Source organism: Girardinichthys multiradiatus, chromosome 15 (genome assembly GCF_021462225.1).
Source record: "Girardinichthys multiradiatus isolate DD_20200921_A chromosome 15, DD_fGirMul_XY1, whole genome shotgun sequence".
Classification (NCBI taxonomy): Eukaryota; Metazoa; Chordata; class Actinopteri; order Cyprinodontiformes; family Goodeidae; genus Girardinichthys; species Girardinichthys multiradiatus.
In genome coordinates, this window is record NC_061808.1 from 9434881 (window position 1) to 9461596 (window position 26716).

The window sequence follows — 26716 nt, forward strand, 5'->3', positions numbered from 1 at the left end:
CTTGAGGTGAAAGAATGGAGAGCAGAGCCCCTCCTTCTGCAGTTGCACCAACAAACGCCACTAAATCTTATGAATGACATACAGCATGACCAAACTGCATTCCAATTAATTAATGATGAATGGACTGCTAAACACGTCCTAAGGGATAAAGCCAGTTTTTTTATACTATAGCTTTTTTTACGCAACAAGCGAGACTTTTCTGTAAAATCATCCAACTCACTCACTTTCAGAGTCGGTTCTTGCATGTATGCAGCCCTGGGTGACCCCTAGATTGTGACCAGATGTTTGTATTTGCTTTTTTTTTAATTGAGAGAACTAAGTTGCTCCAGTTTTTACGAACCCAAAGTGAATCTGTGATAGATGTAGAATAAATCCGTCCAGGTTTGCAATGTAATTGCAATTTCCATGTTTATCTCAGTCTAAGCTTTTCTTTATTCCAAAAAAAGTAGAAAAAAGCTTTTTATTATTATTATTCTTTTCACAAAAAGAATAATAATTGAATGAATTTCAGTCTGTGTTTTAAATAATATTTTTGGAGATACAGTTAATGGTAGAATTCAATAAAGAGTTTTTTGATTTAATTTAGTGCTGATTCAGAAATTTGAACCATTTACCAACCTCAGCTTTGTAAGCCAGCTGGGATGTGCAGTCATGTTTTATTGCAATGCTTATACTGTGCACAACACTAGAGGGCATCCACTCCCTTCTGACTGACTGGGCATGCCAATAAGCCATAAACATTATGTTGTGAGTGCAACTGAAAAATGTATTTTATTTTTTGAGCACCTGCGCCATCCACTGAATTATATGTTTTTATTATCCTTAAGCCATGATCATCAAATTTACAAGAAATAAAGGCTTGAAATATTTAACTCTATGTGTATTTAATCTATACAGTATAAGATTTAATTTTTACTTTACGATGAGTGCCAAAAAATATTAAAGTTTCTGATGATATTTAGATTTTATTTTTTTTAAATGTACCTGCAACACCAAAGGGAATGAGAAAGAAAATAAATCCCATCTTTCAGCATTTAGAAAAAGAGAACTTATTCAGATATTCTGTAGAATGAGTACATGCAGTGCCCCAGTACTGTCAAATCACATAATTATTTAAGCAAAATATCCCGTTTACTCGTTTATAAGTGGCAAATATACATAGAAATTAATCAAATTAATCAGACTAATCAGACAAATTTAAACAGGAATATTTACAGATTCTTACCAGTTAAAGTAATTCAAACAGAATCTATGCTGATATCTATCTAAGTCTTTTTAAAGCTGTGTTTTTTGTGAAATCCTGCAGTAGAAATCAATATCTCATCTCCCGGCTGTTTTCTTTAGTGCACATTTGTTAGTGATAAAAATAAACTGCTGCATGCTATATTCCAGTGAACGCATTAACATTAAAGCTAAAGACAGCTTGGTTTTCCTTCCTGCCCACAGCCATCAGCATCTACAACGGCTCTTTGAAGAAACCTACATAATATGAGCTATAACAACATTTAATTTCCCTTTGGGATTAATAAAGTATTTTTGAATTGAATTGAATTGAATTGTTTGTACATCCGGAAAATACTTACCCTTAAGGATCCCCTTTCACACTGCAGTTGTTGTCTCCAGTTCACACTTTAACAGGAGCATGTAACATTCCTCTTGGGTTTGACGAAAATACCAGAAGAAGGAGAGGACGTACTTCGGTAATGCAAAACAGTTTACATAACGAACAATTCACAAAAGTCTTCTAACGCACCCCGTTCGTGTACTTTGCTTCCAATTATGAGACAGACATCAATCAATGTTTTTTATAAATAGATCTCCAGCTATTCTGTAGATGTTCTGTAGATTTTTAATAACTTTGGCTGCTTTTTCCACACATTTTCTGTCTCTCTGTGTCTTTACGTTTAGGGAAAAAAGCACAAAAAGTCTGGTTCCTTGGAGGCAAAATGTAAAGAAATTAGTGATGAAGAGACTTTTGCACAGGTTGGTGATTTTTAATGTGTGCTGGATAAATATGATGTGATTTAAATAGGAAATGAGTTTAAATACTGTTATAAGGTATGTTCTTTATTGCATCAACTACAAGAATTGTCATGCAAAACTACAGATGACATAAAGGCAGAGTACAAAAACAGGGATAGACTTTTGTTGCAGTTTGAAATCCCAGAAAACGACTCTAATTCTATAAAGTTTTAAACTTTACAGTGCAAAGAAGAAACAAACAGCAAGGGGCTATAAATACTTTCAGATTAATTACTTTTGTTTATTTATGTTATTTCACATTATCTAAACAACTGCACACTGGTGACAAATCCATCCATCCATTTTCTATGCCCACCGTACAGGATCCCGGTGGGTTATCTCCAGCGGTCTAGGTAGAAGAGGCAGCGTACACCCTGGAGAGGTCAAACCCAAGACCTTCTTGCTGCAAGGCAACAGTGCTATCAACTGCACCACTGTGCAGCCCAGGTGACAAATCACTGAAAGTAAATGAAATCATCAAAAATGTGTTTTAATCAACATTGTGCCAGTTCTTTCTGCAGACATATGAGGACAGCCTGAGTTCAGACATTGCCAGGTTCAGCAGGCAACATGGTTTGCAGCATGGTTTGTTTCAATGACTTGTCCAATGATGTTTCTACTACTAGGTATCTCAAAGCAATATCAAACATACAGAGGAAAGGCTTTCAACAACATAGCTGGCTAAAAAGTGTCCTTGTTGACCAAGTACCTCTTGAAGAACTGCTGGACTATATGCCACAGATCCAGCTGAACTTCAACGTGTGCTTTTGGCTCCCCACCAAACACAACATCCATCCAGACACCCAAGTGAAAGTGTCCAGCCCTTCGATAGGTGACCAGCTGAAATGACTTTTTGTCATGACGTCTACGAACTGCAGCAGCCTGCTTGGCAAAAAAATTAAAAAACACTGTTCCAGTTGTAACCGTCTTCAGAGACGACAAACAGGAACTGGCAACTGGCCCGTTCGATTGGAATCAAAGACGTCTTGTTATTTCCCAGAGTGGGGTCTGTTAGGGCATTATATATCTAGGAGTCCAGAGGGGGTTACCTTAACATGTTTAAAGACAGGAGTAAGGGGAGGAAATAAAGTGTCCTTCGTAAAGAAATCAATGTATTTGCATTGCAACCGTTAATACAGACTGTAGCTGAGATCCCAGAGAGGAAGGAAGACATCTACAGAGCCAGAGCACAACTTTGTGAGATGGATATGATGCCGATCCAAGGACCTTTCACCTGTAAGGAGAAATAATGCGTTGATTATAGAGATCCGTTTAATGTTTGGTGAGAGGTTTGACTCTGCTTTCCAAACCATGCTTTATTTTTACATTAAAACATATAGTAGGGCGCGGCACTGATGGTGTAGGGGTTAAGCGCGCGACCATACACGGAGGCTACAGTCCTCGAAGCGGCCGTCCCGGGTTCAAGTCCCTGACCCTCCCCCTCTTTCCTGTCTGCCTACTGTCAAAAAATAAAAAAATAAAGGCCACTAGTGCTGAAAAATATCTTTAAAAACATATAGTAATTTGTAAAGATTTAAGCGCTTTAAGGAAACAAAATACATTAAAAAAACAAGATCTTGGTGAACGAGTTTGAATTTATTTGGGATTTTCTCCAATCCACACACAGACAACATTTTACATACATGCTTGAATATGGCCCCCACTAATATTTATTCTAAAAACTGTACTTCAGCCACTTGCTTTTGGTAACCATCATAAACTTCTGCTCACAAGGTAAAGGCAAACGCCGTCTTTGTTAGATTTATGGTCAGCTGCAGCAAAAACTGTAACTAACTGGCCAGAAAGTGAGGCTTTCAACCATAAAAACAGTGTCAAGCATGGTGGTGGTAACATCATGCTGTGGGGCTGTTTTACTGCCAGCAAGACAGTTGCATTGTACACAGTGAGTGGAACAAGGAAGAAAATGCATAGCTAAAAGTTCTCAAATATTTCTTCAAATCAAGAGCTAAATAGTTCAAACTTGGGATCACTTGTTTGTTCCAAAAGGAATGGCCACACTGAGACATTTATAATATATTTGGTATTTATCTCACAATATTCTATTTTTGAACGTTTCTTTCACAGGTATTAAAGGAGTAAGGAACACAATGGATGAACAGGATGAACTGAGAATGGAAACCTCATCATCGCTTGTTGTTGTAATGTTTAATGCTAATCTCTACCCGACTCATCAGGTATGTTAGAACCTCTTCAAAGTGCTCCAGATCCAAAGATTGAGAGTTTTTTGGCAAATCTTTGTAACAATAGTATGCCAGCGCCAAAACCACAAAAGCCCCCATCAGCTTTTATATGCATCATTTTATCAAAAAAGCAGAGTTCGCTTGGGAGAATTTTCAAGCATGCTTGTGAGAATCCCATTTTGTTCTTGTTAGTGGCTCACCTCAATCCTGCTTCACTTTTACTGTGCTTTATATACTCCGATGTGACAGAATCTGTAAAAACAATGAACCATACAGTGGGTGTCATATTTGGGTATGTGGAGACCCCGCTATCCTGCAAGGTTTAAAGGGACAGACAGACGAACGGATATCTGTAGAATAGCATTATTGTGGCTAACATCATGGTTCCTACATACAGTGTATATTTAAATTTCCAGATTAAATTTGACTGTTTTCTCAGTCTTTCTTTTTAGCCAATTTCTAAATCCAAGTACAAGTACATGTTCTAAATACTGATAAATAGTTTTGAACGTACAGTATGAAATAATCTGTATCTGACACACAGAGTTGTTTCTTCAATAGAAAATACACCTGATAGTGATATTATGTTTAGATGTGTCTCTTTCCTGGATGAAGCCAATGAGAAGGAGATATTGCTGCTTCTTAACTATGTGTCCTCTCTGTTGTTTTCATATGACAAGTACTCCAGGCTCACTGTTTTTGTTTAGCTCTGTCCCGGATTAAGCCACTAACAGAGCTAATACTGCTATTAACTTTGTGTATAGTCTGCATTGTTTTCCCATAGAAAGTACTCCTCGCTCAGTGTTTCAGTCTAGCTGTGTCTCTTTCCTGAGCCACTGTTTTCCACTAATTCAGTGAACTCTTGTTACTTTATTTCCCTTGGAAAGTACTCCTTTATCAGCGCTTTAGGTTATGCCTATGTCCTGGACAGAGCCATTGAAAGAGCTAGCGCTTCCATAATTCAGTCTAGTCTCTGTTTTTCTTTACTGTAGAAAATTATCCCAGCTAATGCATCCATCCATCGATTGTTTAAACCTGTTGGGTGTCCGGGGGGCTGGCGCCTATCTCCAGTGGCCAGTGGGCAAGAGATGGAGTGGATCCTGGACAAGTCACCAGTCCATCACTGTATTTGCAGAGGAAAAGGAATTGCAGCAAAGTCAATAGCACAATGAAATCGGCTGGGCTTCAATGGGTAAATAACCATTGAACCATAAGAACTACATTGAGTTTTCTGCCAAATAACAGCTGAAAAAATGTCTTATTGCAGCACTGTAGCTTATACACATCAAACATGACAGCAAACAAGAAAAGGTTATGTGAATGTAATTATATACATTTATATGTTCTTTTTTTGTCTTGTGAATTCATTAAATCCTCATAATTCACACAAATAACCTAAATGGAAAGCTTTCACAGAAATACTGTGCTGTAGGTCAGCAAAAAGAAACATTTATTAGTAAAACATGTAAAAAGCACTCTGCTTTTTGTGCCGTTTATTTATAGGAATGTATTCTTTTACATTTTTATAAGTAAACTGAAATTAAGAAAAGATGAGTCGAGAGCACCTTACACTGCCTATTTTTCCTGTTTTATAAATATCCATCCAAATGCTAAAAACAAAATATATAATCTGCACATTTCAAGAACAAAACAGACATATCAATAAAAAAAATCCAATTCTCTTTTGTTATGAACTCATGAAGAAGTTTATATTTAAAGTTTAGGATTTTATCTAATATGGCGATCATTCAGGTGAGAATCAGCCCAAATTTTAATATTTCCCCCATCATTGCATAACTAGAGCAAACTTTATCTGTGAATTGATTTTTATTTTCTAGAATCACACAGCGTTTTTATAGTCATTGGTATATAACAATAATATATATATATAAGTGTATTTATATATATATCAATGATCACAGTTCTTAAAAACCATAATAGTGAATTCTACTACTAATATTTCATTATTTAGAAAGATGTTAAAACGGAAAATGTATACATGTAGTAGCCTACAATGGCCACTAGATGTCAGCATTGAAACGCGGGAAACGGCTGAGGGATTCCACGCAGTTTTTCTGTTGAAAGGTAAAATATTTAAAGTATTTAGAGAATGGGAACTAATATTTTCCTTTTAATCGCAGACATATAAAAACAAAGCATGATAAAAGCTCTGATGTACTAATTTACATATTTTTTTGTATGGCGAAGATTATCTAATTACAATAACAGCAGAGCTATTATATTAAGTGGATTTTCATTTCAATAGGCAAACTTGAAGAATACAGGCCCACTGCATGTTGATTTTAGATAGAGTAGATCTAGATGTATCTTCTTAGAGGTACAGGACATATCAAGTCACGGTGTTATTCTGGACTTTAATCCTGTTACTCACTGGCAGTTTATTGCTGGGCTCTAAAACCAATGTTGTGACAAGGAAGAGACAGGGGATGATAAATAAATGTTTCATTTACAAAGACAGGACAAGGGTGAGAGTGGAGCATGACAAAAAGACCCCAATGAATAATGGAACTTTAGGAAATAGAGATATGCAGAATAAGGGAACATGCAAAGTTACAGTACGTGAGGGAGAATAAAACGCTATGGTTTTTACACCTTCTTTTGGAAACTAACTCTTTATGGTACTATTTTACTACAATATTAAGTTAATGTAATATTTACTTGGTGGTTCATAGTTATTCTACATTTCATTTATTGCAACAATGCGATATATAAATGGTATAAAATATCAATATTCTATACCAAGTATACTATTATTATATTGCGTTAGATTATATTTTGAGTTTAATTAATCAAGTGAGGTCTTCTGCTCATGTACCCTGTGGCAGCATGCCTTTTTAAGTTGAAACAACTATGAAACTTATAATAGGAAGAACACTTAACTTGCCAAAGCAGACACACAAACTAGGATTCATGAGTATCATTGTAGTCTAAGTATATTTTATTCTTGTGGGATCAAAAAAAAGTTTTTTGGATTTTTAAATCTGTATCTGTGTTTTAGCTTGGTATATTTTAGGTTTCTTTAATTTGATTCTCAATCAAAATTAAGTGAAAATTTTAGGCATTATTCTGTAGTTATCATATATTGCTTCCATATGCCATCCTTGTGTACTTAAGTTAGGCATGTGCCACAGCTTACTATTATAGCTTCTTCTTACTATAATAACTGCCTTAAAATGTTAAAGGCTCACCTGAGAACCTAGTTCTCTAAACTCAAATGTTAATGTTTAGATATATAAAATGTTAATCTGTTTAAGTATATTTCATATTGTTTTTAACTTATACGTCATGCTGACTATGTTATGATTTTCATTTTAAACATCTGAATATTATACTCACCATTGCCTTTTTGTGAAGATAAAGGTAAAGGTTTTGTTTGTATAGTAAGACGATTTACCACGCGTAATTTTGTGTTAAACAGGTTTAGCTGTATTTTTTTGTGGGTTAGTTTTTAATTTTATAAATGCATAATTACGAAATATTTTTCTTTGTTTTTTTTTTTCTCATAAAGATTTTAACCGGTGGACATTGAAAGCCGAATCATCCTTAACCTCACACCACAATATTTGATCTACCGACTGTTTTCAATGGTATTTTTGTTGATTAGGTGCTCTTCAATTTTCTTTTGTCTCCTAAACTAACCCTCGAGCTTTTATTTTGAAGTTCTATGACACGCTTGGGCCCCGCCCCCTTCACAGGGGTATCCATGGAGACCACGCGAGAGCGAGGCAGAGCAGCCCAGTAGAGTTCTCACAGCAGCGAATGTTTCCGCTCACCTAAAATAAAGAGCTGGCGAGTCGAGGCGGACAAGGAGTGACGGAGCAGGGCAGACGGGACCTCGACGGCAAAAATCTCTTTTTTTCATATTTAGTCTGTGGGTGTCGTCTTTAAAACTGCATTTAATGCCTCTAATGTGAGCCGGGCCAGAGGAGGGCTTTCCGCTGTTAACCTTTACGTTGGTGAGTCTTTTTTATTTTTTGTCTTTTCGCAAGCTAAGCACACATAGGCCACTAGAAGATCTCACCATTCGGTCTTTGTTCGTCTGAATTTGTTCCGTTCGAAACAACAAACAAGGCTGGACGTGATTACACATGCGGGGCCAACATTTACTGTTTTGCCAAGGAGAATAAGGAGTTGTCAGTTTTCTGTCTTTCGATCTGAAACTAAGCTAGCCGTGTGCCTCCACGGACGTTAAAACCGTTCGTCTAAAGACGTAACGTGTCTATTTTGACGTACTCGTCTCGTGTTTTAAGTTTTAATTGTTAGGAAAACCTTAATGTGATGTTTGGAGATATAAACAGCAAGATTCACAGCAGCTAGTTGGTCCGATCTAACAGCTGTGAGGGTTTTGCTGTATTGTTGGACGAGTCACACGAACAATAAAAGGTACGAGGAAGTCAGAGGAGTGTCGACTTTATCTGTGGTGAGTCAGTTAAGTCTTAACTCTTCTGTGTGCCCTGTTCATTCATTTGAGTTGGATTGATTGTTGTTGTTGTTGTTGTTTTTTTTAACAACTTGTGTGTGTGTGTGTGTGTGTGTGTAGGCAGCCCACCGCAGTCTTTGTTTAAATACCTCGCAGTACAGTTACACGTGTCGAAGCGTGTGACTCTGCGTTAGAATCATGTTTGATGCAGTTGCAAGGATTTGTTGCTGAACTCTGTCGCTCCGTTTTTAGTGATCAGCCCCGGAAGTTGTCATTTCCCACTCACTGGCCTTTGTTCCAGTTAAGGACTGACTTTCTTCCTGTTAGCGGGGTTTTTTAAGATATGACGTTTGATATTGCAAAGAGCAGGGAAGTCCAAATGTGACGTGTTTACATTAAAAGACTGTTCCTCCACCAATAACTGTTTGCTGTGTCAGATTTAGCAGCGACCTGTGTATTGGGGTTCATATTGTACTATATACTAAAATGGTTTGAATATACTATCTAGCTGTGTATCTGGTACACTGATATTTAAAACGCGGATGGGTAATGAAATATGGATTTCCATGGCAAAATTTCATATAATATAAAAACATTTTTTCAAAGACACAAAATAATAAATACTACCAATTCTGGTTTTGATGACATCACAGGATGCACCAAAATCCAGCTAATCTGCATTTGTAAACAATTATAGCAGATAGGCGACTTTCAACAGTTTTTGACATAAAATATGAAGCATTTGATTTCCATTCTAATCTTGGTCCAGTCTTCTTCTTAAACTTTCCTAAATAACGGAGTAGAAAATAACAAAAACATACAAATTGACGTACTGGAATAAACACTAATCACTTGCCTTCGTGATGTTACAAGAGGAATTGGGAAGCTTGTTTTTCGCAGGATAGCATTTTATAAATAACGTTTTACAACCAAACAGGAATCGGTAATCTTAATCGTAATCAAGTGTTTTTTGGATTTATTGTGGGCAGTAATCTCTCTTGAAGTCAACTAGACAGAACTGGTAAGAGAACCACAGTCAATGGAAATGGGCTGTAATATACATTCTTCAGAAAATGTACAGTTAGATACATTTTTATATGTGATTTGATTATTTTAGGATGATTGATTTAGGGATTTTAACAAAATGCTACCATGAGAAACAGACTAATGCTTAATGGTCAGGTACATGGGTGTAAAATGTCTACCAAATGCAAAATAGCAAGGTAAACATGGGTCTTCATCCAGCATTGTTTGTGACCGTTCCATTTGTTTTTTACGTTTTAATTAGTTCTCGGACTAATAAATAATTTCTGCATTTTTGGGTCCGAAGCTGTTTTCTTCTTTATTATTTCTAATAGCCATTTCTAGACTTATGGATATCGACATACATCTACCTTATACGAAGGGGGTGTTATCCTGTCTCTTTGTCCTGGTTTACAAGTAGAAAATTGACCTAGGTGCTGTTTGTTTGCCTGAATTTTTATTCACATGTTAACTCAACTAAACAATGACAAATAAGTCCCTGTTTTTTAACCTGATTGTGAGGTGGATTGTGGACAGATAGTAATAGTTTAAGCTTTGTCCTGATCCAAATCAATTTTTATTTTTTTATTTTACTTGTATTGGCTGGTTGGGAGAGGTGATCTCCATGCCCTGTTTTTTGATATATTATCTATTATGCTCTTGCTTCATCTCACTTTTCTTTTACATGATTTTTTTTTCTTTGTCTTCTCACTCTTTAATCTTTCTGCATGTTTTTGTCCGTTTTTCTGACTCTTCCTTGCAGCAGGGGATGGGGATGCTGAGTAGCTCTGGGCCTTGATAGTACAAAATACTGCATAACAAAGGGCCCTTTCTCTGCTGCCATGCAAAGTCCTTTCTCTGGGCTCCCTCCACAGGCCTACACAGGCTCAACCAGCAGCAGCAGTCCTATTGGGTGGAAACCTCCTCTCGGCTGTTTCTTTGGCACACTGAGTGCTCTCTGTTCCCGGACACATGTCTATGCTGCTGCTCTCCTTGGCTCCCTTTGCATTCCAGGAGCCTCGGGCAGCTGAAAAACCGCAGTAGCAGCCTGCTGGTTGGCTGCTTGTGTTGCTGCTATCTGAAGTGGGGAGTTGCATGCCCCCCTCTAATTAGATGACTATAGACAGTTGTCTTGGCCTGTATAGTTTCCATTTCTTAAATCACTGATGCCCTTACATTACTGTAGCCCTACATCGAAACATATTTGTAAGGTAAAACTGGCAGTGCCAGTTTTGATAAGTAGCTGCATGGCAGGTTGTGGCAGTTCACATCAGAGTTTCTAAATACATGGAAGAGATAATGTTGGAAACAAAACTCTTAACTATACCGCATACATGGGCAATGTCAAATATGTGTTGTTTGTTTTAGCCTTTGTGATGGTTTCACTCATTTATGTTTCATAATTTAAAGACGTTGTGTTGTTTTTTTTTTTTCTGTAGCGGCAACGCCTATATGTAGTGCCTTAGTTGCTATGGCTCTTAGTTGTTTATCTGTTCTGTCATTTGAAATCCTTTCTTTTTGTCTCTTTTTCAAGTGTTTATCGCTGTGCTTCTCTGGTGTTATTCTGTGGTTTTGGGCTGCTAAAACATGTTAAACCACAGGATCTGCAAACCGTTTGGCTGTTTTAGCACAGACCAATTAAGGGTTTTGCATGAAAGCAAAAATAATTCTCCTTATGTTTTTTTTTTGTTTAGTTTTTTTTTTTTTTATGAACTGGCTGGTCAATACTTTCTTCTCAGCTTTTTCCAAGAGCCCAGTCCTGCAGCGTGTTCAGTCTTTTTTTGCTATTTACAGCCACCAAGTGCATCTTTTTTATACTTTTCTCGTGCAGTTTATGAGGAACATCTTCTAAAATGGCAAAGGCTTTTTATAACTCAAACTCAAGCAACCTCATGGACAAATGAGAAAATATCAATGCACCAGGTGGCATGCTCTGGTCCCTGGTGTGTGCATTTACCTGCTCTTTGGCTGAACACACTACCCCAGTTGTCCTGCCAAAACTGACTTGCGTCACTCTCTCCTGCTAGCATGGACCTACATGCAGATATGCCTCTTTCCTGCTCATGGGGACAGCAGAAAGCTAAAGTCCAGTGAGGGATAATGCTTGTGTGTGTTTTTTTTTTTTTTTTTATGTGAAAGAGGTTGGTTAATAAATGCCACTGCAGGTGTTTCACATTCTACTAAAGTGACAGTTGCTGATAGTCGACAAGTCATAAGCAGGTGTATTTTAGTTTATATGTCGCAGTTGACCTATAACACATATTTGATATATTTAAGGAAGTTTTATTAAATGTCATGCGGCTATTGTGCAGGTTGTTGAAAGGGTGGGGTTGTGTGCAGCAAGGCATCACGCCACCAGCAGTGGTAATGGCGGAGGTGATTGTACCATTTTCTATTTTTTTATACCATTAATTTGTCACGAAAAATAGTTTGAAGAGGTTTTAAGCGAGAAAGTAGACCTAAAAACTTCATCTGTAAAAGCTCCCGGTGTTGCTCCTTACCTTCACTGTTTACACATCTTTGGTTACACAGGTATTGACAGTAAACTCAGTTCTCACTTTTATATTTCTAACCTGCAAATTGTACTGCCCAAATTCTATATTCATAAATCCAAATTCTCCATTCGTAAGCCAAATTTCACAGAATTACGTTTGTTTATAATGCACTATATTTTCTCAATAATAGACATCATGAAAAAGAAAAACATCAACTTGATTTGTGCCCGGTTCTGATTTGTTCTTAAAAGTTTGAAAAAAAGAAAAAGATTTTGTTTCTTAGTCTGGCTTTGATTGTTTGGTCTTTGTTTTCCTATAACCTCCACCTGCTGGACTGAATGTGTATCGTGGTTTTCTTCACAACTTCCTCATATGTCATTAGGCTAATTTAGATAAATATACCAGGGCCTTTCTCAGCAATTGAAACAGAAGGCACACAAATTCATTTTCCTTGGGTAAAACAAATCCTGGGACTTTCAGTGGAAAAGGGGCTATTGCCAAAAATGTCAAAGGTCACCGAGTGATGGAATTACTTTGCCATTCCAAACTTTCTAATATCTACATATAATACATTTTTACCTGCCTGGTGAGGTGTCCTTTCTAGAACAATATGAGTGAATTCATGCATTGGCATTCTTAAACAACAATTCTTTATTGTCACTGCACACATATAGAATGAACACAACGTCTCGCCAAAACACAAAAATTTATTAATAACATACTTCAACTTCCAGTTAAAATGCTTCTGCCAAGAAACTTCTTGTTTACATCAAAGAAGAACTGTTTAACTAGGCCAGTAACATTCAACTAGAGCTCAGACAGCCAGTTTCAGGCAGCCAGTCATATTTTCGGCTGGAGTACAGCCGCAGGTTACACAGTCAGCGCTTTACTTTGGATCCAAGGTTTCTTCGAAGATGCAGTCTTTTACTCAACCAGCGAGATCAAGGCGTTCACACGCGTGTCCTCCCTAATGCAGCCTTTGGAGCGCTGCTGGTAAAGAGAAAGATATGCTGCTAGGAGCAGAGTTTTGCAGCTCTACGGCATTACAGGGTTTCAGTTGCGACTCTTCCTTCCTGGTAGCTGTAATGAAAATGGGTTAATACTGTGCATTCTGGGATTCTGAGTGTCTTTTGTTCTCTGTGTAGTTCGGTTCTTGTTTCCTCCCATGGTTGAGGCCGCCACCAGGGACAGGATTCTCACTGAATCGGAGTGGCATCTAGAAGCTACCATTACATCCTAGAGGAACAGCCTATGTGACAACATGAGTGGATAGCAGCTTTCCATAGTACCCCTTAGGCTGTATCACATAACCTTTTAATACTATTTGTAACAAGTACGGTTAGTTTGTTACCTTACTTCATTGCCATATTGACCCTGCACAGCAGGTGTTGGCTGCCAGCTGACTGGATTTTTCCAACAGTTGTTGTCATTTTTATAGCCTCCATGTGACCCATCCAGTAAAGCTTTTCTATAAAGAATTTGACAGCTTTTATCACTCTTCCAGCTTGAAGTTCAGCAACTTCAGTAAAAACTAGCTTCTGCACCTGGGTGATTTGTTCCCTTCAACATTGAGGTGAAGTGGATCTGATTGATATCCATTACTGCTGAATCTTTTGAAGCAGGACAGAATGACAGTTCAACATTTCACACGTGCACTCCAAAGCTAGGCATTAGCATGTGTTTTGACCTATGGGAATGGGGCTACAGTGAAAACGTGCCATTAGTGTTGGCATGTACACTTAAGCCTTTTGGAATGGTAACAGGGTTGTTGCCCTTCTTGAGAACATTTTACCTGCCGTCATGCATGTTCTTCAGAAAATGTAGTTTCTGTATCTCCATCCAAATTTACCTGAGCAATATGCACCTTAGCAAACAACATAAATGCTAATCCACTTCCACTCCTAAAGAAGCTGGACAAAAACCATAGAATAACATCTGAAATAATCAGTCAAAGAAACGAAAATAAAACTTTGTAGCATGATATTGATTTTTAAGCGCTGTAAAAGATTCTCACAGCAATTCTAAAGCCCCATAATGTTGTCTTTATATTTCTTTGTTTTATTCATTGAACTATAATGCAGCAACAGCCGGCAGCCTCTGTCTTACAAATAAGTCCCTTCTGAAAAGGGCATTTGTTTGAGTCTGTAATGAACAAATGTTAATTAATAATGAAACATAGAGATCTTTGCTTTTCTAGCATTAGACACAGACTCATACATTTTGAACATATGCTGATTACTTGTCATAATTCTACAATCAAAGATAGATGCTGAACAGTTTTTGCTCTATTTTACTGTCAGATTTGTCTTGATAAAAACTGGATTTGATAGAAATTCAAATTTTGCCTGTCCCCTCTAGCTGCCTTTTGCCACCTTATTAGCTGCACTGATCTATGATGTTGTTAAGTACACCATGTTGTATGTGACGTAAGAGTTTATGCAGATAGATCCTGTGCCAAAGCAAAGATTAAGGATTGAGGCCAGATAAGAACTCGTATCAATTGTGCTTTTGCTGGTGTTCACTGATTGTGAAACTCATAGAAGAGGAATAAACTTATAAAGTTATGGGTATTGGCAAACTAAATATTGAGCTGCAGACATGGAGTTCTCTCTGACACACTCAGTTTGTCAACCAATCTGTATCGCTGCCTCACTTTATTCCCTTCTTCCTCTCTGTGTTGAATATGGTTACGTAATCCTGGCTGAATAATGATGGTAATCCACTCTCTTCCTCCCCCTCCCCCATGTCCCTTCCTGTCAATGTGGCTCGGACAGGTTAAGCCGTAGAGGATTCTCGCTGGTTGTCGGAGGAAAAGATGTGCGATGGAATGGTAGCGTTCCCGACGAGAGCCCCGTCCTCCTCTTCTGGTGCCTCCTCCTCCTCTGTAGCCCACAGACTGGCGGCCTTTGCATTTCTTCTCCTCTTCATCCTGCTCCCTCATGGTTACGCATCAGGTAAGTCAGATCCCCAAACAAACATATGCACACATCGTTTCTTTTTGTCCGTTCTCCCGAAATGATACAAGCCAAATAAACCGCCATCTTTGACCATCTCTTGTGAATTGATTGGGGCTATTTTCACCTTGTCTTGCGAGTCAGATTAAATTCTTTCTCTACCCTTGGGGTCATTCAGGTTGTTTTGCCTCAGGGCAGCAGCTGGGATCTCATTCTTGTGAATCCATTCACTGTCCTAATGAGTCAGAACAGTTTTCCTTAGCTGTTAAGTTAAATGGGGAGATAATTTTGCCTGTGGTCATCTTCCACCCATGAAGTTTGATTTAATCATGACATTTATTGTCTATTGAGAGGTTTAGAACATCTAACAAACTTTACAAATCAACCTGGAACAGCCCTTGGATATTTTGTTTTGTTATACCAAGAGGTCAAATACTATGTTTTAATGTGAAATGTTAGGTTGGGGCATTTATTTTATACATAAAACTTGGTTTTGCTAGTTTCTAATACAAGATTGTTTTCAAAAATGTTTTGTTGATAATGTGGACCATTTCACTTTTTCACCAAAGACCCAGTTTACTTTATCTTTGACCCCTAAGCGCTTCAGTATCATTCCCCATACGCCTATCCTCCTGGCATGTATTATCCGCAGTCATTCACGTGCACAGTCCACACACCACAGGCTGGTGAAATGTGCCAGATGTCCTTGCCACCCAGAGCCACATTGTTAGTAAGAATAAGTCAGGGTTGGTTTTCAAAATCCAGACATATTTATTATGGAACCAAATCGTTACCATATTTCAGAAATGCTTTTTCATTTTAAGAATGTGGCTGCATTGTTTGACTCATAAATGAAATTAGTAATCAATCATCCTTTTTGCATTTTCTTCTTCACGACTGCACATTTTATGCCATAATCAATCCATAATTTATGGAGCTTAGTTGCCTTGTCTTTTTTTTAGCGTTTTAAAATATTTGTCATTATGGGTAAGAGAAAAGGCAACATTCAGAAATAAAATCAGAGATGAGCCAGTGAGTAAGGAAAGGTGGAGCTGCTGAACCGAAGCGCATCGTGTCATTATGTAACACATGATTCATGCTAAGGCCAATGAGGCTGGTGCTTTGTTTTGTTGCTGCTTTCATCATGCTTGCTGTTTTCTGTTAATTATCTGTTTATCAGATAAATATGCCTGTAGGGATCAAGGTTAAGCTGTATGTATAGAAGTGTGTATTTTTTTATTTTTATTTTTTTTGTATTTTTATTAGGACAGCTCGGCAAATATTTCATTACCATATTACTGCTGAAATTGCCCCAGCTATAGTGATAATGATTAACCCATAATTTCACTTTTCTTTACAATTACACACTAATCTCTGGGCCTTAGTGCCTCAGCCATTAAAGATGTAAATCAGACGTGGACATTAATGGCAATTAGTCCTTACAGCTGGCCAGATATATTGATCAACATGCAGAGCTTAAATTCAGGGCTTGAAATAATAGAACTGCCAAATGCTGCGTGCCATTGGGATGCCTTGATATTGTCATGATGCTGTTTGTTATATTGTGCAGCTCTAATTTCTACTATAATTACATTTTCACAATACGTTTATATGCAATCAGTGTTGTTTTGCCAGTCCCATTCCTTTTTGAAAGAAGTGCTAAAAAGGAGAGTCTTAAATTTCTGAAAAGACATGTGACGCAGCTGCAGTCTTCAATGCTTTTGTCTTGCTTGGGATGTGTTTACTGCAAAATCAGTCTTTGCTTTCATTCATATTCACCATTTTTCCTCAGTTTACCTTTAGGTACACAATTTTACCAGGTCATTTCAGAATACATGTTCACAAAGAAAAAAATTACACGGTTATGCTGTTGAAGATTTGGACGAGTCATAACTTCAGTGCTAAATAAAAAAACTAATTGCTGTTTGCATATGGTATATGTGCCACGCTGAAACCAGAGGAGGTCAGTTTGATGAAAGCAAAGGCATGCCTTACAAAATAATGTGCATAACTATATAATATAGTTTTGCAAGGAAGGCACATGGAAGTATGCTGTGATTTTTAAAAGTTGGCCACCAAGTTGTGGTCGCATGATTCGCCAGGGATGCGTCTCACAGAAAAACACAGACTGTACAACAGCGACAGGTATATGGAGTCTGCTAACAATCATTTAAAAATGAATTCAGCAGGATTAGATTGGAACAGCACCACAAAATATTAGATTCTTTATATTTAACCATTTTCTCTTCCATCATATCAACAAAAGACAGATTTTAGGTAGTTCGGAATGTAAAAAATAAATCAGTCATTTTTAAATGAATGCATTAATTATTAATGATATTTAATTATAAGAAACTGGGACGTTTTATTATGAAAAGAAAATTATGGTCAATTACAATGATCAGCAAGGAAAACGACTTCAAATGGTGTGTATTGGCATGAACAAGAGATGGCAACTATAGCATAAAAAATAAAATGTGTTTTGTGGCATTTATAATGTGAAAGTATGAATTTAATTCATAATCAGACATATAATCATATAGCCAAGGCTTTAAAGTGGTCATTAGTCATTTCAATCACTGGCCTCTCTCTCTGCCTCTCAACATGCATAATTTACATAGGTAATCCCCCGACACGTCCTATAGATGGTGGATGAATATGAAATTCCATCACCATTAGCTGGTCTGTTACAGGCATGAATAAAAAGCAGCTGGCTGTATCAGTGTTGTGGTTGTTTCTTTCTAGCAACTCATTTCTTTTAGTGACAGAAAAACAGTAACAGCAGAGTCGAGTATTGTTTGTTTTCATTTCTTTCAGTCATAATTTAGCTCACTTATTGAAAGCATATGCCTCTGTTGAGTTTATTAATTGTTTGTAAAGTTAAATGTTTTCTTCTCTGTAAGGAAAACATTTTCAGAACCAATCAGTGTTGAAGCATAGCTCCTGAATTCGTGCAAGTGGCTTTCTCTGATTCATGTTTGTGATCATTGTTCACGATTACATTTATGTTTATGGTTTAGACCTGCTTTGGATGTTGCTGCTTTCCTAATGAAGCATCACATTCACTGAAGCAGAGCACTTCTGGTTTTGTGAAAATCCTGGTGGATGAAAGCCTGCAGGGTTGTTGCTTGTTTATAACCTCTTTCTGAACATATCTGACATTCCCACTTAAGTTGGCTGCATTGAGCTCAGGTCCTAATATGGTGTCAATTTTTTACAGTAAGCCTTTGTGTCATATTTCTGAGGAAGTACGCCCAGACAGTGAGTCAGAGCTAGAAGAGTAGAGATGAGAACTTTTGAGCACCAAAGGGTCTTTTCACATGATTTGCGCAGCGTGTTTTCTGCTTTAATATTGTTCCATCTGCGGAGAAGGGAAAAAATGTTCAACCCATCGTTCTATAACCAGTTAAATGGAATAAGTGCTGGCTTCTAAAACCCATTGTTATCTGGAGTTGATCTAAAGCTGTGCATGAAAGTGCAAGAAAAGGAACAGAAATCTCCCACAAATGAGCCTGCTGTGTTTTCTGTTTGCCAGTGACGTTAATATATGTTCTTTTGTGAGAAAAGGGAAGTGGGAGGGAAGATACTGTTAGCAGAAGGCTGCCTGTTGGATTTCTTTGACCTTTTATATTTGATAGTTGAGGTTGTGAAAGATGAACAAATATGCATGAACAGATTCCTCTGTTCGGTCATGAATCATTGTGTTGAAATATCCTTGGTATGTAAAGTCTATTTGTTGTTTTCTTGAAGACTGTTCATAGGGACAGGACTTGACGACTCTCCTTTTTTTGCAACAGAGAAGACTTTAGTGGCAAACATAATGTCACAATGTCATAAGTTCATAAGTTCCCTGAAGTCCTATTAGCAAGGCACTTTGCAGACGGCCGTCGTAAAGCAATGCATTGATGTCTGGCTAGTTTTGGAAATCTAAACACAAACAGTGCTTTTAGAGGATATTGGATGCCACAGTAAGCTTCAACTCCACCAGGTCACCAGTTAGCAATTAGGTCTGCTAACTCACTGTTTCTGTTGTGACAGAGCAAATTGTACTCTGTGCAGCTCCTTTTCTATAATCTCTTTCTGATTTTCTCCATCTCTCAAAGGCCTCAGCCATTAGCCAGTTGACACTGAAGGCCATTAGGAGAAGCACGCTCAAATCCATCAGCCTCTCTCTTTTATTACCTGTGTGTTTATCACTTGAACCATCAGTCTCTGCTTTCACCCTGTGCCATTTAACAGGTCCCCCAGCCAATCGAACCAAAACCCTAAAGGCAAACTTTAAACGGGTCACCAAGCAAAGAAAACCAGATGCTACAGGTGGCGCAGGGGCATTTCATTCACTTTAAAGTGTTGTCTGGATTGTTCTAATATTAGAGTAGTTCACAGATGGTCTTATTATTGTTGGCTACACAGCGCCACCACACAGCTTGGTAGCTACCGCAAAGCTCATTGTAGACTGACTCTTGTTGCTTTTAACCACTTACAATGCTTCTTCTTGATATTCATAATGCACCCTGGTAATTACAATTTTGTCATTTAGCACCTTTGAAATATGAGGTTCTTCCTTATGACACCTGCTGTAGTGTAAAGGTTAATGAATGTCAAAGCAGGAAGAGATGGCACTAGATACACCGTTGTAAAAGCTGATACCTTACAAATGGAGCTGAAACACAAAGGCTAGATTGTAGTGTAGCATATAAGGCAGCGGTAGGCTGTTAATTTTACCAGAGGTCCACATGAATGATTGTTACAGAGCATAATCATGAACACACTAATATTTCGATGGTGTATTGTGGAGCCCTTACCTAGAAGTTCATGTGGCGTGACCTCTACATTGTGTATTAGTCTCTTTTTTTAGCATGAGGAGACGCTGGCCCTTACCAGGAAGCTAGCTTAGCTACTTAATAAGAACTGACATCAGCCACCTACAAAAATCCAAAAGCAACATGTTCAGATTTGCCGGCAGAACTGGTACTTTATGAATGTTTATATTTTGATTTTCTGTTGGCCATAATACCCAGTTCTGATTGTAGGCTTACTCTTCCAGCTAAGTCTAGTGTTATTGTAGCTATGTTTTCATTAAAAAGTGAGTTTGTTCGAGATCAGTTGGCTGAAATTAAGAATGGTTCTGAAGCAGCAGTAAGGCCAGTCAGCAGAAAGATGGTTTGTAAATAGTTTTTCTGGGAAACGCATGTTGTCTGAAGCAGCAGGCAGTCATAATGATTTCCAAAGGGCCTCGTCAAAGGGACCATCCCGCTGAGTAGAGGACATCTCAAACTAATGAGCTGCTAAATATATCTCCCAGCCTCTCTTGTCTTTTGCTGCGTTTACTTCATTTTCTTTCTTAGATGTAATCTCTCGCTCCTGTTCTTGAATTTTACTGGATTATATTGTACTTATTTTACTGTTCCTGGAATTTGATTTTGGTTTTCTTGTCTGTTTTCTAGATATGCACTGTCAAGCCTTTTACTTAAGTATTCAATTTCTTTTTCCTCTCTGGTTGTGTTCTTTTGTCTTTGTAGCTTTCCTCCTTCGTGTTTGTGTTTGTGTGGTTTTTTTTTTGGTTTTTTTTCCAGACCCACCGACAGTGTGGGTTGTTTTTGTCGTCGCATAGTTGGTCAACACCAGCATCCTGTTCAAACAAGCTCGTTGCCTTGCACATGATGCACAAGTTATCCTACACACATGCTGACTTTGCCTGTTGGTGAGACCTTCAAGCTGTTTTAGACTCTGAGCAACCACAATTAGAGCTCATGACGCTGATGCACAGACAAAACGTTAGCCTCACAGAGCTATGTCAGAGGAAAACCACACATCTTAGCTGAAGGGTTTTTGTTTACACATCTTACCATTAGGATATTTGAGCAATAATATTATTTCCCTACTCTGCAGCTTAGTTGATCATTGACTATAGTGACAAAACCAAAATGTCTTCCCTTTTACTGAATATTAACTTTCACGATCGGACCCAAGACATAACGATTCCATTCAGGCCTCAGCATGCCTGCTTGTGGGTAGAGTGGAAATTTGGCAACAGTTTTCAGCTTCCCACCAACTTCTTCCTGTTTTTTCCGCTTTCTCTTTGCTACATCTTCAACTTTGTTGAAAGCTTTAAAAAAATGAATCTGTCTTCGTTCACTTTTTAAATAACTTCTTTAAAGTGGGCACATCTCAAAAGCTGACAGCAAAGAACAGTTGTTATGGCAAACTTGCTGACACTCTGCTTAAGGGAAAGGCTGGGCTGTGCATGTGCTATCCTGCTGCATTTATGCAGTCTGTTGTCTGGGGTGGAGTCGGCATACAGCTGTTTCACTTTAACTAACTGCATTTCAGTGGAAAGGACTCTTTCCCTGCTGTATTTATAGGCCGTTGCTTCCTCAGTAGATGATTAACAGTGATTGTAAATAGGGAAGGGAGAGGAGAACAATGGCCATTCCTGATTTTCATCTACCTTGCTTTTGAAGAGCGGTCAGACAATAGACATGAGCTAGAGTTTACTCTTAAATGTAGCCTCCTAGCTTCCACTGGGACATTGCTGGAATTTTTCTTTATATTACCAGTATGAGGCCCCAAATAACATTCTGTAATTACTATTAAATCTTCATCCTGTAAACAGTCTTTAAACTGAAGTGTTGCGATATTTTGTTGCCAGTGGCCTTTCCTCTACACTGATGCCCTCTGTCCTTATTGCCTCATCTGTAAACAGAACCACAGCAACACTGATGGTCTTTGTATAGGCTGCCCATGTATCCATTTGGGTTATCGTGTCAGCATTTTATGCAGGCTTCAGTGTACTGAGAAATGTCAGCAACCTACAACATTTTTTAAGCTGCAGCCAACCATTGCATTACTTTAACTCATAATTGCTGAAAGAAAAACTGAGGCTTTATTTTAGGTGCCTGTAATAATTTCATTCTTTTTGTCATTGTAGGTATATTTTAGTAAATTACCTTGATTACTTGCTGATAGTTGTTCCCTGCATGTTTTGCATATGCTGCATTGTTTAAAAAGTTGCTGTTATAATTTTCATGTAGTGTTGATCTGAAGATGCATTTGTGAGCAAGCAAAGGGGATGAAATGGGTTAGTAGAGATGTGCTGACTCTAGTTTTTTTTTTTTTTGTCTAAATGCAACGTTGCTGCAGGCTCTTTTTGTAGATGTGCTAATTTTGAATCTAACAGAAAATGAAGGATTTATAGGATTATCCCTATTCATGCACCAAACATATGTCTCGTAAGTTTTATTAAAATAATTAATTGCACTAAAGCTGTGTTTGAGTCGCTCAGAAGTAGGGATGGGCGTTTATCGTTTTGTTATCTTAAAAATGTTCTTATTCTGGTGAGAATTTTGGTTTATCATGGCAACAATAAATTCCAATTATTGATATCTGAAAACCACCAAAACTGACATTATTGCAGGCATTGTTACTTTTACTATTTTCTTAACAGTTGATTCCATGAGAGCATTAATTAATATCAGTACCTTTAAAACATGATTAAATGCTGCTGGGGTTAAGAGGTTATACACAGAGATGCTTGTTGCCATTTGTTCGCCCTCATGGAAACTTGTTCATGCAGTTGGTCTGAGAGTCCAGTTGGACTTCATTACTGTGATGATGGACTGAGGGTAATAACAGGGACTGCATTGTTAAAAAGATGTTGCAGACTGCTACTATTTCTGGCTTTCAACAAGGATATTTTACCATAATTTATCTTATGTTGCAGTCTTAACATTATTCTATAAATATACATGAACTATCTATTTCAGACTGAATTTCCTTAGTTTTGATTCTCTCACCTTACCAGTGGCTTGACTTCTAAGCACCTACATCATGCAAGCTCTGGTAAGCAGGGTTGCAATATGCTAACTTTCACCTTCAATGAGCGTCCGGGACTTGGCACTCATACCTCTTCTAGCTGGCAGCATCAAACTGCTGAAATATGATCAACCCACAGTTACTTTTGACAGTTTTTCGGTAAGGGGGATGTGTTCTGCTGAGCACGTGTGTGTGTGTGTGTGTGTGTGGAAGGGGTCCCACACACTCTTTTGTTTTCTTCTGAAAGCTGAGAAGTAGGAATGTCTGCCTCCCAGCTGTCGTAGACAGAGACAGTAATGGAAGAGAGAAGGGGGTGCTCGCTGTTCGTGAGCTCGGAACGTCCTCCCATCTGTTGTGTGAGGGTCGAGAGTGTGTACATGTTTGCATGTTGGGGGTCACACAATGGTTGTACCCCCGCCTGCCCTCACCCGCTTTGACCTCACATGCATATTTAACCCTTCAAATGCAAAGTTGTCTGTTGTCCTTTTCAGAGGCACGCTGCTTAAATCTGTCACTGTGCCCCATCCACACAGAGCGAGGACAATGGGGTGCACGGGCAGCACACGTGGCTTACTAAATGCATTGAAACAGCAGGGATGGACTGAATAGAGGCAGGGAGAATGTTCCTATTTATTTAGAGGTGTCTATCTCTGGGTTTTTGCCTGTGTTTTGCAACCTTGTATTGCAGCTGCAGGAAGAGATGTTTTCTATTAATGCTCTTTTGGGACCTGCAGCTGCCTGACTTAGGTTTGCTGGATGGTTCCCTATTAACTGTTGAATGAGACTTTGACTTGGTCACTAATATGGAATGCTAACATTACAGAATGCATGTAAATAAACTACGAGTTCACAGCTCTGTTTGATATTTATGTTTATATCATTAAGCCATTCACACACAAGACACAAATTAAACGCAGTCCTGCTTATAAAGTAGGCATTGGTCAGTTTAGTCTTCACCAGTTCTTACATTTTGCACAAACGTATTCTTTTTTATCTAAGTGCCAGGAACTTGCACACACTCAGTACCTTTCTTTTCTTCATCCTTTTCTGTTCAAACTTCTTTCTTTATCAGGTTGCTAAATCTTCTCTCAGTAGCTCATTTTTGGAGAATGTCATGTTTTGAGGTTTCAGCTTTGTTCTGCATCATTTCCAGCTTGCAGATCTAGATGTCTAACACCTACCATAATGTGGTTATTGCTCTCATTTTGTTTTTCCTCAGCATGTTCTATTCCTTCCCCTTTCCCTTTTACTAAACACCCTGTTTTTTCATCCTCTTTCTGTCTTCTGCAGTGAGGTTTTCCCGACCTGAAAGAATACAAAAGAGGCAGCGAGTAGGGTTTAGTAGACTTTTATTGTAGATATGAAATTTGGAAGTTGTTCCGAGAAGAAAACGACACTGCTAGTATCAATCACACGCTATCTTCAATGTTGCAAGTCCATGTGAGTCTCTCAGCTTAAATTACACCTCTTATTGCTTTGACTCCCTTGGCTGTTCTGTGATATATGAGTTGAAGGGAGATGGGAAAAAAAGATTTAAATTGCATGAATTGGAAATGCAGACTCTCACATCACATAATACAGCTCAATGTGACCATTTGGAGTATTGAGTTTTTCTATATTTATTACCAAGTTGCCTATAGTCCAACTGAAAGACCTGACTTTTCTAGAGCCGTTTAAAGGTTCAACTGAGCCGGATTAATTTGTGTTTCCCTTTACCCTCTCTCACATGTGGTGATTGATATAATAAAATATTAATTGCCTTGATTAATGATCATTCTTTTTACTAAACGTTTAATGTTTCTATAAACTATGACTATGACAAAACTATCTGTCTCTCTCTGCATAATTGAAAGTCAACAAATACAGTAAAACACTCCAAGTTATAAAACAAAAATATCTATACAGCATATCTCCTGTACTACTTAATATTACATTACATTGCATTTGGTTCACTTGTTTTCCCCCTTTTATTTTATTTTATTTAGCACACTTTAAAATGTATGCGCCATAAGATATTTTGGCTATAAGATCATTTCAAAATTAAATAGGTGTTTCTAAGTTCATATTAAAAGGGAACAGCTCTGATTTGCAGTTATTGTTTAGATTTTTCAATTATTACTGTAACTGTACCGTAGCCTAAACAATCTTTCTATCATAAACAATTGTTTATAGTAGGACGAGAAGCAAAAGTACGTAAAGGAGAACAGTTGGTGTAACTCAGCTCTGCAGCTAACAGGTTTTCTTTATTTCAATACATGTAAATGTAAAATGTAATCTAGCTGGCATTTTAAACAGTTTTTAGGATCTCATAATTGGTATTCAGCACATTTAACATGATTAGTGAGGTTAGCATTGCTAGCTGCATAGCAATAACATAGATTATCTTAACATAGATTACCTGTAGATTCCCAACATTTCCTAATCCAACATGTCCCATGGCAGAGAATATTGGATTTTTTGGAAGGCTGAACTATAACAGTGCTGTAATACTTTGAGATTTCTGTTGTTTTGTGTGATTTGAAGAAGTCTCACCTACTGTTGTCACCCTAATAGAACAGTTGGCTTGCTCCTGGAGAGAATAGTTTCTTTTTTCAAAGCTGCCTATAGCTTTTGTGCTTCCTCTGACTTTCTTCAAATACTGGAAAAGCTGAGTCCACTTCCTTCAGTAACAACATCACCGATGAGTGTTGACAACACGACTTTTTAGGACATTTACTGATCAGGGGAAAAATATTTTAGTTTCCAACCAGCTCATCACTGATCAGGGTCGGTCAAGTATAATACTGGACAATTATGGGCACCAGCTGATGTTACAATGCATCTACAGTTAAGATTTTAGTTCTGTTTGCCAATTTCAAAGTTTAGTTTTTTTTCTGTACAGCCTTTGTTTTGTTTGACAAATCTGTGTCGTTGTACTGTAATCTTCATTTTTCTTTAACTGAGTTACCTACCATTAAACTATTTAGACACACAAGGAAAAAGCTATAATTAAAGGTATTCATGCATTATAATTAAACGTATTCATGCATTTTTTTTTAAAGGTTTTTAACCAAAGATGAAAGCTTTAATCCCTTTTTATTATTAATAACGGAGCTTATGTATTAGTGGCAGAAATTAGTGTGAGTGGTGTAATTTTTAAGACACTACCATCCCGTGGGCTCTGCTTCACTGTACTACACTAATAATAACAGCTTGGTTTAAAAATCCCATGGATTAGCTGGAGAGACAAGTGAACATGGAAAAACAAAAACATCCTTGCTCCCAAAATGACTGCAGCATCATCAAAAAACAACAACAAAGGGATTGTGTTGAGGCCAACTAATAGACAAAACATATTTATCTGGAAAAGGGACTGCATCGTCATCTCTTCAGTTTTTAGCCTAATCCAATGCACAGCCCCCCATTAGTATATTCATGCACTCAAATTCCCTCACTCCCAACACATTTAGACACACACAAACACACACATAGAGGAAAACACACCCTCTTTTATGGTCTATTGTATAAAGCAACCTAGCAGCTGGCTGTTTAAGTAATCGGTGTCTGATTTGCTGTAATGCGCTCCCAGCTTGTAATAGAGAACAATTAGAAATTTAATTTGCCTGGGCAATGATTGCTAAAACCGACATCTTTCTCTCAACCTTCCTTTTTCAGTTTTTTTTCCTCCTTCCACCCCCTCTTGCGCTTACCAGACGTGTGCCATTAGCGACAGATGGGAAAGGAGAGATATTCACAGGCAGTCCGGCACCTCAGGGCTAGGACGGG

The 26716-nt window shown here is 37.9% G+C and overlaps 2 protein-coding genes across 3 annotated transcripts in view; one reads left to right on the forward strand and one right to left on the reverse strand.

Moving 5' to 3' along the window:
• Positions 1-2459: 2459 nt before the first annotated feature.
• LOC124882465 (acyl-coenzyme A thioesterase 6-like) lies at positions 2460-3360 on the reverse strand. Its single transcript, XM_047388877.1, has 2 exons — positions 3072-3360; positions 2460-2995 (listed from the first exon to the last, which is right to left on the reverse strand). The coding sequence occupies exons 1-2, from the start codon at positions 3194-3196 to the stop codon at positions 2704-2706; spliced, it is 417 nt and encodes a 138-aa protein (XP_047244833.1). The 5' UTR covers positions 3197-3360; the 3' UTR covers positions 2460-2703.
• Positions 3361-7964: 4604 nt separating this feature from the next.
• susd6 (sushi domain containing 6) overlaps positions 7965-26716 on the forward strand; it is a 33452-nt gene continuing 14700 nt past the window's right edge. Inside the window, exons 1-2 of one of the 2 annotated variants that reach the window (XM_047388316.1) lie at positions 7965-8200; positions 14957-15136. In XM_047388316.1, the coding sequence (XP_047244272.1) occupies positions 14998-15136 (139 nt within the window). In that variant the 5' untranslated portion in view covers positions 7965-8200; positions 14957-14997. Of the gene's footprint in view, positions 8201-8313; positions 8665-14956; positions 15137-26716 lie in introns of those variants that run through there. The other variant, XM_047388317.1, reaches the window with a different exon arrangement.

Bases quoted from the DNA above. Each gene is read 5' to 3' on its own strand.
- LOC124882465 (XM_047388877.1), bottom strand. From the start codon at position 3,196: ATGTCTTCCTTCCTCTCTGGGATCTCAGCTACAGTCTGTATTAACGGT. The intron at 2,996-3,071 runs GTAACCCCCTCT...ACGTCTTTGATT, and splicing joins CTGTCTTTAAACATGTTAAG to CCAATCGAACGGGCCAGTTG.